Source organism: Ipomoea triloba, chromosome 13 (genome assembly GCF_003576645.1).
Source record: "Ipomoea triloba cultivar NCNSP0323 chromosome 13, ASM357664v1".
Taxonomy (NCBI): Eukaryota; Viridiplantae; Streptophyta; class Magnoliopsida; order Solanales; family Convolvulaceae; genus Ipomoea; species Ipomoea triloba.
The window spans coordinates 547,820-563,603 of NC_044928.1; the positions used below are offsets into that span (position 1 = coordinate 547,820).

Genomic DNA, 15,784 nt, shown 5'->3' on the forward strand with positions numbered 1-15,784 from the left:
TACTTCTAAACAAATTTCGAAGGGTTAGAACTAAAAATAAAAAATAAAAAATAAAAAAAATACTATCCTTACAAATTTCTCTACATTATAGATCTACTCAGGAATGTCAATATAATCTTAGACTGAATTTAATAGGCTAACCCAATAAAATCAAAAAATTTAAGATTAAAGTCAAAAAAATATAACCCAATAAAAAAATTAACCCATAAGTCCAATGGCCCAGACAAGCTAGTCTGATAGCTCGAATCATTTAAGACTATTCTTTATTTCAAGAGTAACATAGAACAAAGCTTGTCTGATAGCTCGAGCCATTTAAGACTATTCTTTATTTTAAGAGTAATATAAAACAAAATATACATGGAGTTGTTTCAAACTCTCAAACAAAAATTTTAATATTTTGAACGTTATGAGTTCCCATTCAAATGCTGCTATTATGACAATTTTCAACAATAGAGTTGATCATGGTTTAACACAAACCAATATTGGTCCAAAGTTGATGAACACAATATAGGCTTTTTATGTTACCAACCAATGAACAAACGAGCTAATTGAACCTGTGAAACAAGTGGTGCAAATAGCAACAAACCTTCAAATCACTAGAAATAAAGTGAGTCAGCAATGTCTATACATGCTCGCTCTATTTCAAATATATCGAGTTTAACATAGGAAACAGATCCACACTATGATTTCACAATTCAATCATGCGAAGGAATGCAAACTTGCAATTATTCCAAAACAAAGTCTAAACCAAACTCAACGTTTCTTATAAAGATTATCTATGACAAGTAAACATCAGAAGGAGAAAGCATTTAACATTTAAAACTTACAACATGATAATCATTACGTAAAACCTTCTCCTAATCTAAAATCTAAATCCTAATGGGCCTAATCTACCAAGGGCATAAGGTTTATGCTTCAAAGTGCTTACAAAATTGATAACCCAACTCATGATAAGGTTGGTCGGGTTGTTGTCACCTTTCCATCAAATATATATATATTGAAATTGTTCAACTAGCTGACCGCTCACAATCAAGAGAACAACATTAGAAAATATGGCAAGGCCGCACCTTCAACAGGTCAAGTCTTCCTTTTCTTGCTTGATTTGGATAGCTCATTCTTGCTTCTCTTCTTCTCACCCTTGTGGCCTTTATCAGCCTTGTTTCTGTTGGATTTCACGCTGATTACTCCACCAGGAAGTACCTTTCCTCCATTTTGCAGGGCATTCTCAAAATCAGCTTCTCTATCCACAATGGCATATCCTTGAAGTAGATCTGGGTCTAATAGGCCATCCATTTTGGCATTCATCTCATCCTGGATATCATCCAAAATTAACTCTCTTTCTAAAGACAGAAACACATACGTGAAGTTTAGAGCATTGTGCAAACCTGGACTTGTTTTGCTGCATTGTTAAGATCATCGTCCAATGATATAGCATGAGGCTCCATCTTAATCTGTAAATAAACAGAAAGAATGCCACAATTAATTGATTCCAAGTTGAATACCAAATGATGAGAAGATAATGAAAAAAAAAAAAAACAAAAAAAGATATTTTGCTGAAATAAGATGGATGCAGGCAGACAATTACTTCTGCAACTTTTACATTATATAGGGTATCTACACATTGCTTGCACATTTAACTGCTCAAATTAACTAACAAATAGTGAATTCAATCTGAAATGGTTTCATGGAACAAAACCAGTAGTAACTGGCAGGACTCGATGAAAAGAACGCCACAGACATGTATCTTTCTTGTCCACTTACTTCTTCTAGTCGAGATACAGTTGAATCAATCTCCTTGGAGGCAAGGTCATACAAGTACTTGTAGAACTTCTTCATTGTCTTTATAAATAAAGACAAAATCTGCTGTCTTTCCAGATGCATTTCTCCCTGAAAAGTTAGTGAAAGGGAAATATTACTAAGAATGAGTAAAATGTGATTTATCTATCTCCATAAAAAATGAAGGGTTTTACATATTTGACAAACATGCACGTTTCACTATACAATACTAGAAAACTGACATTGAGGATGCCAAATAACATCCATTAAACTACCAGTTCACTTTAGCAGAAAAATAAATGAGAGAATATTGGTGATTATGTCACAGCAAACCTCAATCTGAGAAACGTCTTTATCCTGCAAACCAATGCAAAGCAGAACAGAAGCCTGAGCATATGAAAGTGAAACTGGGAGCTTCTCTGAGAAATACAAGTGTGCAAGTATTGTGACACAATCCATAATCTGCAGAATGCATGACATTAGTATATTTAATTTTTTGTTATAAAAGGAAACACACCTGAAATGCTTCAATACATAGTAAAAATATTTACACTGAACAAGTAGAAGTGAGAGAAACCATTCAATTGGGAGAAAAAAAAATTCAAAGCATTCCATGTTCTAGAACTTTAAAGTCATTCACTTATGACTTACAACTGCCCCTCCCCATCTGTCTTTTTTCACCCTCAGCAACTTCATGTATTCAAAAGCATTTCTATACTCCTTTGTACTACATTAAATGTAAAGAGATGGTTTAAAAACCAGTAAGATATCATACCGACTGAAAATCCACAAGATTGTTTGTGTAGGCTTCAAGCCTCTTCATATCATGTGGAGAAAATATTCCATCAATGGATTCCAAAAATCCATCCGAAGAGTCAGCCTCTGCAAAATTGATCTTCGGATCCAATACACTGCAAGAGAAGGGGCAGCCATAAGCATATACTTATAGCAATGTCTACACTGTAAAGGCAAGAAATACATTTACAGACCTCAGAGCAAGCTTGTAGTCCATAGAACGGAAGCTTTTATCCAGTAGCCTTGCAAATCTCTTCCGAAAATCTGACAATGTTACCGATAAATCTCTTGGCATCAAAGAAAATAAAACTCGATCAAAATATAAAGTTTAGAAGCAAATTTAGCATTCAACCACCTTGGTAAAAAGGACCAAAAAAGCCCCACTCATTGGATCCATTAACTTCAATATCATCACTGTTCAAGGGCTTCAAGACCATGCATGTGTGCTCCCCAGTCACACTATTCTGATTCATGAATCATGATATAGTGTGTTAAACAGCTATTCTAGCAGAAGATTTTTAAATGGCTACTAGATAGAATATAAAATAAAATCTCAGAATCTAACATAAATCAGTATAAGTAAAAATCTTAACTGGGCTATGGCCAATGAAGAATGGGCCAAATTTCTGTTTTCTCCAGAAGCGGAAGAGGTCCAAGGTAAGTCCAAAGGAGACTCCAATATAGTGGAGCTTCTCAGGCTTCCGTTCACGAAGTGGTACAAGTAAAGGTGGAAGGTCTGTCCTTGGTTTTATGTTTTCCTCCAGTAAAGAGACCTGTAATGGTTCCATCTTTTAGTTAATCAATAGCAAACAAACTAGAGTGAAAAAAAATATTTAGACTGCACTGAAACAACATATTTCTAAAGTGCTTGTTTGGTCCAGCTGATTGCATCTTCAAAAAGCCCTTTTAATATTTTTAAACATTTGACCCAGCTTCGACAGTTTTGGAACAGATAAACTACAACATAAGCCGGGCCAAACAATCACTAATGAATTTCCCATATAGATAATTAGCACAGTGCAATAATGAAAACAAACCTGTTCTGCAGCCTCAGTTACTTTGACTGGTTGATCCTGCAATTCATCTTGAGCATCTAGTTCAGACATCTGAGTCAATTGGCCCTCATAGTATCTGCAAGTAGAAGATTGTAAACACTAAACATTGCCACAATAGCCTACTATATAGCATCTACGTGTCACAAGATAATGCTCATGGAAATTTTCCACACATCAACCAACCACATTTATACACTGGATCCATTTACACTTGAAATGGTACCAAGGAGGCAATGTAATGAAAATGTAATTGATTCAGATCTCTAGCACGCTGGGGAATTATAGCATGCTTGAATTTTCAATTCCAAAATTTTAGTCCATTGTTGATGTTTGGTAAAATGTTAAGTATGTGACTTGGTTTGGCCGCTTGGGAAAGCAATGTCAAGTGTTCAAAAAATACCAAACATTGTTTTTGAGACTACATCTGAAGATCGCAGAGGGTGGGGGGAGAGGGGAATGGGAGGGGTTACAGCTTAAAAGGAAGGTGGTATTTAAAGATAAGAATAAGACTATTTGCACACTTATACACAAAACTGATGCAAGGGAATGTATAACAACAAATCAATATTGTGTATGTAGAAATTGAAGTGTACAAATAGCAAATGTAATCCACTGTTGAGACTTGAGAAGATAGGGAGGGGGGATCAAATAATGAAATGTGGGAACGAAAAATAGAGAGATAGTAGAGTATGATGGCAGTATGTTGAGGAAGGAGAGAGGGAAGGCCATAAGTGGAGTGACTGTAGACCTAAATGGAGAGGAGGTTGTTTGATCGAGAGCCGATGCTTTTTCTTTTTTGGGTGAGGGGGGGGGGTGNAGTATAAGTAAAAATCTTAACTGGGCTATGGCCAATGAAGAATGGGCCAAATTTCTGTTTTCTCCAGAAGCGGAAGAGGTCCAAGGTAAGTCCAAAGGAGACTCCAATATAGTGGAGCTTCTCAGGCTTCCGTTCACGAAGTGGTACAAGTAAAGGTGGAAGGTCTGTCCTTGGTTTTATGTTTTCCTCCAGTAAAGAGACCTGTAATGGTTCCATCTTTTAGTTAATCAATAGCAAACAAACTAGAGTGAAAAAAAATATTTAGACTGCACTGAAACAACATATTTCTAAAGTGCTTGTTTGGTCCAGCTGATTGCATCTTCAAAAAGCCCTTTTAATATTTTTAAACATTTGACCCAGCTTCGACAGTTTTGGAACAGATAAACTACAACATAAGCCGGGCCAAACAATCACTAATGAATTTCCCATATAGATAATTAGCACAGTGCAATAATGAAAACAAACCTGTTCTGCAGCCTCAGTTACTTTGACTGGTTGATCCTGCAATTCATCTTGAGCATCTAGTTCAGACATCTGAGTCAATTGGCCCTCATAGTATCTGCAAGTAGAAGATTGTAAACACTAAACATTGCCACAATAGCCTACTATATAGCATCTACGTGTCACAAGATAATGCTCATGGAAATTTTCCACACATCAACCAACCACATTTATACACTGGATCCATTTACACTTGAAATGGTACCAAGGAGGCAATGTAATGAAAATGTAATTGATTCAGATCTCTAGCACGCTGGGGAATTATAGCATGCTTGAATTTTCAATTCCAAAATTTTAGTCCATTGTTGATGTTTGGTAAAATGTTAAGTATGTGACTTGGTTTGGCCGCTTGGGAAAGCAATGTCAAGTGTTCAAAAAATACCAAACATTGTTTTTGAGACTACATCTGAAGATCGCAGAGGGTGGGGGGAGAGGGGAATGGGAGGGGTTACAGCTTAAAAGGAAGGTGGTATTTAAAGATAAGAATAAGACTATTTGCACACTTATACACAAAACTGATGCAAGGGAATGTATAACAACAAATCAATATTGTGTATGTAGAAATTGAAGTGTACAAATAGCAAATGTAATCCACTGTTGAGACTTGAGAAGATAGGGAGGGGGGATCAAATAATGAAATGTGGGAACGAAAAATAGAGAGATAGTAGAGTATGATGGCAGTATGTTGAGGAAGGAGAGAGGGAAGGCCATAAGTGGAGTGACTGTAGACCTAAATGGAGAGGAGGTTGTTTGATCGAGAGCCGATGCTTTTTCTTTTTTGGGTGAGGGGGGGGGGGGGGGGGGGGGGGTTAAGGGTTGCTTTGTGGCTTTTGATGAGGTCATTTTCCCTTTTTCATATTAAATATTTAAATGGTGACTAATTTTTAGACTTTAAAGCTGGGATAGTTGGGCTTTGTTACACATCATTCTCCAAATATCATATAGGAGACTATTGGTATGAAGTATGAAGACCAACTACCCGTCTACCCCAACTGTAAAGTCTAAAAATAAGGCTCATTGAATTGCTGCAAGTGAGATCTACCTTATAGAAGCATGTTGGAAAAAATATATATATCAAATCCTCACTTTTTACCGGGGAGTATGTTCTCCCCTAAACCTTCCCCTATATATAAAAAAGATGCTAGCCCTGCCAAACAAATACTTAGTGACTTTCTAAAGTCTAATCATATGCTTGGCACACCTTTACACACACACTAGACCAAAATGATTTTTTTTTACCAAATTGTGACAATAGCTTTCTTTTGATGCTCTTTCATTGCATTGATTCTAGAGAAAAAAAAAATTTAACAGGAAAACAATAGACAAATGATGCAAAAGAAACACAGCAGCCATTTTCAAAAACAGCTACAAAATATGGCACTTTGAAGAAATTGGAAGGAAAACAGAAGTAAAAGAAGTCAGCAAACCATCAAGAAAAAGTAATAATATGAATTACCTAGTTAAAAGTTCAACAGCTGCAGAACCATATCCAAGCTGCACAAGACCATATAAGACATGAAAGTCAAACAAGAGAAAACAGTATTTCAAAAAAAAAAAACAAAACAAAACAAAAAAAGTTACATTTATATTAAAAATATAGCCCAACAGTTACCTTCATTGCAGTTGGATGTGTGGCAATGCGCACAATGCGGGCACCTGAAAGACTTGGGAAAACAGAATCATTAAACTGCTGACAAAATTTCCATGGTATCTGATCCCCAAATGGTTGGCGTCCAGCACTTAAACTTTTCATAGCAGATTCACGTGAAATCTGACCCTCAAGGCAAACCTAGAGATCAAGGAATATGCTATAATTCAGACCACTAGTTTTAAAACAAATTAACAATACAATGTACTTTCAGCAGTTCAGACTCTAAAAGAACAAAAATAAATTGAAACAGTTGATATGATGCAGAGATTAACCATTACAGTGAGGCTATTACAAGCACAAAATAGAAAGTTGTAAAAGATTCAAAACATATCACCCTTTTGCATGATAAGTAAATATAGTTGTATTATGGTCAGCAGGGTGATGCCACTGGTAATCTTTAAAGAACAAATCCTGGCCCACAAGATGATCTAAATATTGCTCGCTGCCCTCAAAAAGATGCATTATGCATTCAATTACCCATGCAACATCCACAAAGATGGAACAAATTGTCAAGTAGGTGTGAAAAGATCCTTGACAAGATTTTGGTTTGGTCTTCCTCAGAGTGATGAAAACCATTGAACTCTTCGAGCCTCATTTTTTAGATGGATGTAGCATATAGGGAAATATTCTTATGTAATCTATCTATCATTTTAAACAGGCATTTGTATTTGAAATCATCTCAAATTTTAACTCAATAGGATTTAGCCTACTCTGAATTAATTCAGCCGATGTTAGTCAGAAAGCTTCACTGCTGATTCTGTCAAGGAACACAAACACTGGATGAACTAGAGCAAATGAATGGCTAATAGGATTTCTAATATTATGAAAGCAAAGGTAATATCACCCATTGAGAACTATAGTAAATTTCTTTATAGACATAAGAGTAGCTTTGGAGTTATTTGATCACACAACAAAGAACAAACCTGGATAACACACAGAATATCAGGGAGATGGTTTTTTGATTCATCAACAGGTCCTGTAAAAATTTTGATTTAGTTTCAGAACTAGCAGAATGTGATCAACAACTACAACTGTATACGAACAAAACTTAATAGCATATCAAGGGTCTTCAGATAAACCTAGTAGCACAAACAAGTGGTGGGCCGGAGCATCAGCCATCAATTGCAAATCATTGGGAGAATTTTTGTAGTGAGAAGCAACGTAGAGAGCCATCATTCGCTGCACAAAGATTCATAAAGTACCAGTACACATTAACCAAAGCCATGTTTGATTGTTGGAGGATTTGATTTAAAAAGATAGAATTAAGCTGAGAAGAATCCCATTTCCATTTCAGATTATGCATATGATTACCTGCAAAAATAACTCACTCTCCTTATGATAGGAGAAGAGTGTATCCCGATTTACATAGTACAAATCACATTCACCAGGAGGTGGTAGCCTGATAAAATACAAGACAAAAGATGAAGTACAGAATAATGTAATTTCCATAAAGTTTGTAGTAGTATATAGTTAAGTTACCTGCTAATACTTGGGGTGAAATTAGTGATATCCAGACAAAGCAAAGAATTAAGCCAGGATTCAATGGGATCGCCAGGAGCATATCTGATGGATTCATTCAATTCTATCTTCTTGAAAAGCCTACCTATATTTGGAACATTGCACAAAATTGAAGACATCTTTGAAATGACAGTACAGAGAAGCTTACACTATTATCCTTCAAAATCCAATTATTATTACTTATTAATATAGAGGCAAAAATGTAAAACAGAAATAACTTGTATAAATGAAGGAGAAAGCCAGAAATACAAAATATAAAATATCTATTTCGCAAAAGAAGTGTTACGATACGATGACTCTACAGTTCATTAAGTTCTGAAAGAGAAGTGAAGTTGAAAGACCTGAAAGGGAACTTTCTGCATTTTTTGACGGCATGTGATTTTGCTCCTCAAGTTGCTGCAGCAATTTCAGTGATAATGATCGTCCAGTACCTTCATATCTTTTAGTAGAGGAGAACATAGAAAAAGAAGAAAAATGAGTAACCTTAGTGCACTAAAAACTATAATCCATGAGGCAAACAGAACACCATATACAACAAATATAAGCAGAATAAACAGGACTCTTGGGAAAATACACAGTTTCTGGAGAACATGGAACAATTGGATATTAGCCAAACAACTTCTCTTACCCATTGACAGTTGAGGAAAGGAAGACAAGATAAGGACCAAGCAAAGACTTCACAACCGGCAATGGAATTGCTGCTGCTTCATCAACTACCAGCAATTCAACTTGTGAGAGTTTGGCATGTTCATGTGGCTGTATATACTGCAATACCAAACAAAGGTGAGGTAAATGAGTAAATGACATGAGAAATGTACACATTGAATCTTGAATATTGGAAGGCAACTTGTGACTAAACTGAATTGTAAAACAGGTGAAACAAAAGAGGTGAAGAGAGACCCATATAGCAATGCAGAAGAATAAGGGGTCCACACTGCCACCTGCAATATGTGGGCTTCTCAATGTGCAACAAGTAGCAGCAGCAATGGCAGTAGCAATAGTAGTACTAATAATTAAAGCCACTCAAATTTCTATGAGAGATGTGAACATCAAGGTTGTAACCAAACCTTGAACTTAACCTCAGAAGGGGATGATAGAAAAGGGGAGTACAAGACTACAAGTTCAAGAAAGAAAATGAAATGCCGAATTAATAGAGTTAGATAGGACAGGAGGAGCAATTGCAGATCTACACAAGTCCTTGTAAAGCATAGCCATTTTGTTTACCTGAATCGTCTGTCTGTGGTGTTTGTAGATATTGATCCGTACAGTTGCTTTTTTGAATTCTGGATTTGTGCTTTTCACAACATCATAATCCAAGTGCTCCTGCAGCGAAATTTGCAGTGACATATCCACTACATATCCATTGCACCAAAAGTATAAAGTATTCATACAATCATACCTTGTATTCAAGCATGTCAAATCCCTTGCAAATAAACTCAAATAGAGTTTTCAAATTCTCCGGGCTTGGTGCAGTTACAAAAATATTAGAATACCTGAAAATTAATGTCTTTCATAAGGTCAAATGAGGATACATAAAGGGAAAAGAGGAACAGGACAATTTGTGAGAAGACATGAAATCATATTTAAGTAAAATTAACTTACCCAGCAGCAATAGCTCCTGCAACTGCCAATCCAAGTGCAGCTGACTTACCACGGCCACGAGCAGCAAGCAAAGCAACTGTACTACGGAGTGTCTTATCCAAAATAGAATCAAGAAAGTTTATGACAGCTTTTCCCTATTAGATTCTCAAAAGATAATGCCTTTATCAGATATTTGTTAACTACAAGATCAACGAGGTTAAACTCATAGAGCAAAAATATGACCTGGTCCAAAGTAATGCACTTGCGGATCAGAGGACCAGCAGGGAAGTCATCATTCAATTGTTCTTTCAAATTTTTCAAATCACGCTCTGCTTCTGAAAGGCCCTCAGAGTCCTTTCATAACACAAAAGAATGAATTTAATATGGAAACATCTAATTATGAAGTATACTGATCTACAAAGTTTTTCTTTATTTACTCAAATGATGCCAATCATAGTTCCAAATGGTAGAAACACACATTAGAAAAAATTTGCTTGTATTATTTCAAGATTAGTAATAGTTCATGGGAAGAAGCGTACCTCTTGAACTGGGACTGGTTTAATTGACTTCATATGTGATGAGATTGGTAGAATGTTTAATTCATCATCCATGACGATACATGCTTTACACGATGCAAGTGAAAGTAAGAAGCGTTCATTGAAGCGCCCAGAAGTTTGAGAATGAGATTCTGTTCGAAATCTTTCATGAACATCCTACAAATCAACATCCATGAATTCCAAGAGCAAGCACTTAAATATTGAAAGCAGCATGCACATAAACCCAGCCACCAGAATATCAGTGGTACTTTTGATTAAATTTAGCAATGAAGCCTCAAGTAACTCCCTACACTTTGGCTACCACATAAAGTTGCATCAAAACTTTTCTTTACTTTGCTCTTTTTGAACTTCATGTACTGTTCTCTCTAACAGCTTTCTCACTATTTTTGATAAGTTTGCTGAAGATATTACTACAGATGCAATTGTTATGTTAATCATGTACAAACAGGCTTAAGCTTTCCTACTTGAAGTTCTGGTGGAAGAAACTACCAGTGTTGCAAAAATTGGCCTAGGCACCCCTAGGCCGAGGGGGTTTCGGACAAGTGACAGTGTATGTGGAGATAAGAGATTGAATTAAAATTATTAAATAAATTAATTATGATTTACTGTTTATGAATTATTGAAGAATAATGCTTTTGACCACTACTTTCACTGTGTTTTTTTAATTCCTAGGTGGCACCTAGTGCCTTCTACAACATTGGAAACCACAAAGGAATATGTTCTAATCTGGAAGATCCAGTAATTCTAAGATAGACACATTAACGAAATACGTGCTAGACTGCTAGGATAAAGGAAATTTTTAAAATGAAGTCACTCATAAAGATGCCAAGATAGAGCATATTATTGAAATTATGCTTCAGATTGTTAAGGGGATACAAAGTCACAACAAATCTAATTAGATAGTATACAATTGTAGAGGAATATAAGAGCATAGTGGTCATATACAAGGTAAAAGAAGATATGATAAAAAGAAATTTAAAGATTTGATAATAGCCACTTGCCACCTATTAAAGACATGTCAAAATGGAGGGCGTTCGACATAAAAATTTAATTGGGTTGAAAAGCCAAAGAAAATAAACCAAGCTATAAACATCCAACATAAGAAAACCGTCAAGGAAAAAACATACGCCACATCCACTTATGTAAATAAACTTGCAATTGATGGCCAATGCATACCATAACCATGGTGTACAGACTTGTCAATGAGGACAAGGATCTGAGCAGTAAAACAATCAAACCACCACCTTCAACTGTTTCTATAGTTCTTGCCAAAAGATTGGGTGTCAAAGCCTCAAAATCCTAGAGTAAGCGAACATGAAATGTGAAGATAGCAAAGGGGTTAAACACAGCATATTTCAAAATTTACAAAAGATGGAAAGATGTTTTGCATCACACAAATTTATGTAGCGGGCACAGAAAACACCTGTAATATGCACATGCCAAAAGTGTTTCCAAGAACTCTTTCTGAATCCTTATACAGGCAATAAGAGACACCACCAGTTTCAACAAATAGTTCAAAAGGATCTGCTCTCTCGGGATCAAGCAGCCCTCTCTGCATTAATTTTTTTAGTTGCTTCTTCCTTTTCTTCTTATGGCTGCACAGAAAACAATTAGTACCAATAGTCATTAAATAGAAATGTTCAATCTAACTCAAATTAAGGATTCAATTCTGCTAAATTACATTTATGGGAAAAAAAATTAATGCAGTTTAGTTCGAATTCAAAGTTTATCCTTCCCTTCCCAAAGTGGTTTTCTTTTGAAATTTTAGAAGAAAAAAGTCTAGCAATTTCCGAACTTGAGTTGAGTAAAGAACCTGCTAAGTTCAAGCTTGTCCTTGTAGCACCAAAGGACAGTGGGGCGCGACTTCACTAAAGCTTTGCTTACCATGTAGTGCAGGTTCACAATCTGGTTTTCAAAAAGAAATTATTATTTGAAAACTTTGTATTTGCATAAAGAATGTAAAAGTGAAAGGAGAATGAGAGTGCCTGGTCACGAGACTTGTCACCGATGATGACGAACATGGATCGATGACGGTTTTTGACGCCATTCTCGATGAGGGTTCTAATGCGCTCGTCCACCTTCTTCCTCATTGTCTCAGAAAATTAGCTCCAGTTTTGATGATTGCTTCTCTGGGATATATTAAGGGGTGAGCAAACAGTAAACCGGAAAACCTATTAACATTTTAACTGACCAGAAGCCAATTATTTCAAACACAGCGTACAAAAAGTTACATAAAATATTTCAAACACACTTTCCAAATATTTCAAACCCATTGCACAAAAATTTATCTTGCTAGAAGTAAAGCTATAGAAATGTTTACAAGTTATAATTGCAGTTTTAACAATTTAAAGCCCTGAACAACAAACCTGTCGTGGGCAGAGAGAGCGGAGACGAGGGAGAAGTGTGGAGTGCGTAAGCTGTGAGCGTGAGGCGGTGAGGGGCAGAGTAGCAGAGAGACCGGAACTGCCTCGTTTGTGGGTTGTGGCTGTGTAATGTTCGAATGCAGAAGCCGAGGGAATGTTTCACCCTAGAGGGGGAGCTAATGGAGTTTTGTTGTTGTATTGGGCTAAAGTTCTCTACTTTGGGCTATTGAGAGAATGGGCAGACTTAAGGCAGCTATCAATCCACACAACAGCCGTGTAGACCACGATTCAAAATAAAGTCATTTAATTTTATGAGTTAAAATAATGTACATTATGAGTTATAAAAATTTATATTACAAACAAATAGTGAATAAAATTCACAAAACGACATCGTTGCAATTAAGTTACTTGGGTCCAATTTTCCAACCCACCAATTAAAAATTTATATTACCTGGGGTTAACTTTTTTGCTGAATTCTTTAGAACAAAAAAAATTAAAAGCAGCAAATAATTCATATATATCTTTAATATTACATTTGTGTTGAATTCTTCAACTCTCTAAGAGTTTAGTGTTCAGTAATTATTTTGCTACATATTGCAATTACTTTTGTCTTTTTTAAATTTAGATAAAGGCATTTACCTTTTTAGCCATATTGAACAGTTGTAGTAGGTATATTCCTCAAAAAAATGATTGCAAAAATATTATAAGTTCTACTTCTCACACTTTACATGTAAGGTAGAAGGAAAGATCTTCATTTAAAGAAAAAATAACTGTTGTAAAATCTGCTTAGGAAAATGTTGGATGAACACAGTATCTGCATTTAGTTTTTCGACAAAATCAAATACAGCATATGAATGGTAGAACTGCACTTTCGAACTAACCAAATTAACTGTTAAAAAAAAAAAAAATGAAACGATCACATTCTTCTATTAACTCCATTTTTGCAATCTGACTTAAAAAAGGACTCACTCGCAATATCATGGGCAAGCCAAATTGTAAGTTGCTTAACACAAGAGGTTAAAAAAAGAGATATACACTTGATCAAAAATACTACACATCATAAATAGCTAATATATTCCTATTCCTTTGCCCTGGTAGTCCAAAAATACTACACATCGTGGTACAAAAATACATATTTGTTTAGTTACAAAAAATTGTTTTTCATTGTACATTACTAGTCTTCCAAAATTTTCAAATATGCTAAATTGTACAGAAATTTACACAATCAATTACACATTACCAACTATAAATTAACAGTTCTACTGTGAATAGAAAGCATTCAGTAGCAGCAACTATTAGATACGGGTTGTCTGCAAAAATCATGAGAAAATTGACAAATGTAATAGACTAGACAACATCTTCTTTCTGTTTTTTACCACGTGACAAATTGAAATATTGACAAATACAGCTCAATATTTCAATTTTGGAAAACTGTATACAAGTGAAACACAATTTATTTACACGGAGAAAATTAGAAAAATGAAGATTACACAAAGAAAAAGGGAGATTACCTTACAATATCTGCTTACGTGATCGTTTTATTAAAATCGGATATGTTTTTTTTTGTTGCACACACCAAACCGTTGCAGTACTGTATTCCGTCGTGGTACGGGTTGTCGAGTTGAGTGGCTTCGTAATGGGTCTTCCGACGATCTTCGTGGATTAGATTATGACGAAGACGAGTACGAGAGGAGGTGGAATATGCTTATTTTGGCGGCGATTTAGAGGGATATGACCAGATCAAAGAGGAATGTATCAGCAGAATGAAGTGAAGCTGTGAAGGGCAGAGCTGCGCAAGGGGTTAAGGTTGGGAATTAGGGCTATATTAATTAAATTTAAAAGTATCATTTTATCTAATTATTAGCATTGTATTTTTCATCATTTATTTGTAATATTTATCATTTAATATTATTTGTTTGTTCTTAATATTAATATATAATTTGTTTTATTTAGAGGTTTCATTTTTAATATGTTAAGTATAGAATAATATTTATTATTCCATATTAAAATTGAAATTCAAGTAATAATAATAATGTTGCTTTTTTTTTTTTTGAATATTTTAGATTCTAGTATCTGTTCATACCTACTGAAACACAAAGAGTATCAGTAAATCGAGTGTCATAAACCACAAGGTTTTGACAATTTAGTTTGGGCCAAAAATCAGTTTCATTTTTAATATGTTTACGGTTTGGGGCGGGTCTGGCCCAATTCGGCCAGACCTGGTCAATTCTTAAAAAAAAAAAAAAAATTGGGGCAATTATTGTTGTTAGGCTCAAACAGATTGATGGACTACTTTATTGGGCTCAATTGTTTATACAAAAGAGATGGATTATTTAGTTGAGCCTTCAAGATAAAGGATGAATTTTTCTTTTTTTTTGGTTTATTTACAGCATTTGCTGGATTCCAGTCAAAATTTTTTACCCCTTTATTTGGACCCTTCTTATTAGTTTTGGATCAAGTTTCATACTAATATTATATTTTGGGTTTATGATTATTTAAATCGACAAATTAGATAATAATTTATATCATTTTTAAATTTTAAATTTATTTAATTCCAATCCTCAAATTTTATGGAATTTTAATTTTCATCTTTTCATTAATTTTAAAGACATTTTTGAAAATTTATTATTTTATTATTTTTTGACTTTTCAAATTTAATGTATTGAGAAGATAAACACTACATTACTATTATTATTTTGATTTGAATAAAAAAATTTAAGTGAAATTAAAAGATTAAATCATGAAAAGTTGAATAGAAATATACTTGAAATTTTTTTCAATGATAGGGTAAGAGTTTGATTCTTACTACGAACACTAGGGGCTTTGAATTTCATGAGTTTAGTTCCTTGTGCACTGAAGTGTACTATGTACATCTTGTATAGAGTTTCGAAACTTGTGTTATAAAAAAATAAAATAAAAGCGGAGTTTTAAAATTTCAAGATTCTACGAGTATGTCCATACTAATCCAAAGGCACGGCTGTGACATAATTTTCAAAGTTCTTTAATGGATGCTTTCTGGGTTCTTTTTGTTTTCTTGTTCATGCTTTTTGAATAGTGCATACTTGTGGTACCAATCATATGACGACCGAACAACGTTACAAAATTGTTACCTAATCACTGCCAGCTTTTGCATGAAAACAACAACACTTTAAATTGCTAGCTAGTCGATC

General features: G+C 34.8%; 1 protein-coding gene across 1 annotated transcript; it reads right to left on the minus strand.

Moving 5' to 3' along the window:
- Positions 1–741: 741 nt before the first annotated feature.
- LOC116002122 (RNA cytidine acetyltransferase 1-like) lies at positions 742–12,781 on the minus strand. Its single transcript, XM_031242155.1, has 27 exons — positions 12,618–12,781; positions 12,237–12,380; positions 12,065–12,156; positions 11,675–11,846; positions 11,428–11,550; positions 10,234–10,407; positions 9,938–10,048; positions 9,716–9,849; positions 9,513–9,606; positions 9,338–9,436; positions 8,742–8,878; positions 8,455–8,552; positions 8,075–8,198; positions 7,907–7,994; positions 7,675–7,774; positions 7,519–7,571; positions 6,557–6,733; positions 6,401–6,438; positions 4,909–5,002; positions 4,465–4,644; positions 2,927–3,035; positions 2,766–2,835; positions 2,552–2,687; positions 2,110–2,238; positions 1,762–1,887; positions 1,386–1,451; positions 742–1,311 (listed from the first exon to the last, which is right to left on the minus strand). Exons 2-27 carry the CDS (start codon positions 12,339–12,341, stop codon positions 1,078–1,080), a joined length of 3,063 nt encoding a protein of 1,020 aa, XP_031098015.1. The 5' UTR covers positions 12,342–12,380; positions 12,618–12,781; the 3' UTR covers positions 742–1,077.
- Positions 12,782–15,784: the final 3,003 nt, after the last annotated feature.

What these genes read in the sequence shown, in the direction of transcription:
- LOC116002122 (XM_031242155.1), bottom strand. Translation starts at nt 12,341, where the DNA reads ATGAGGAAGAAGGTGGACGAGCGCATTAGAACCCTCATCGAGAATGGC. An exon ending in GTCTGTACACCATGGTTATG is followed by an intron (nt 10,408 to 11,427) that starts GTATGCATTGGC and finishes GTTGATTTGTAG; the next exon opens with GATGTTCATGAAAGATTTCG. An exon ending in AGTGCATTACTTTGGACCAG is followed by an intron (nt 9,850 to 9,937) that starts GTCATATTTTTG and finishes AGAATCTAATAG; the next exon opens with GGAAAAGCTGTCATAAACTT.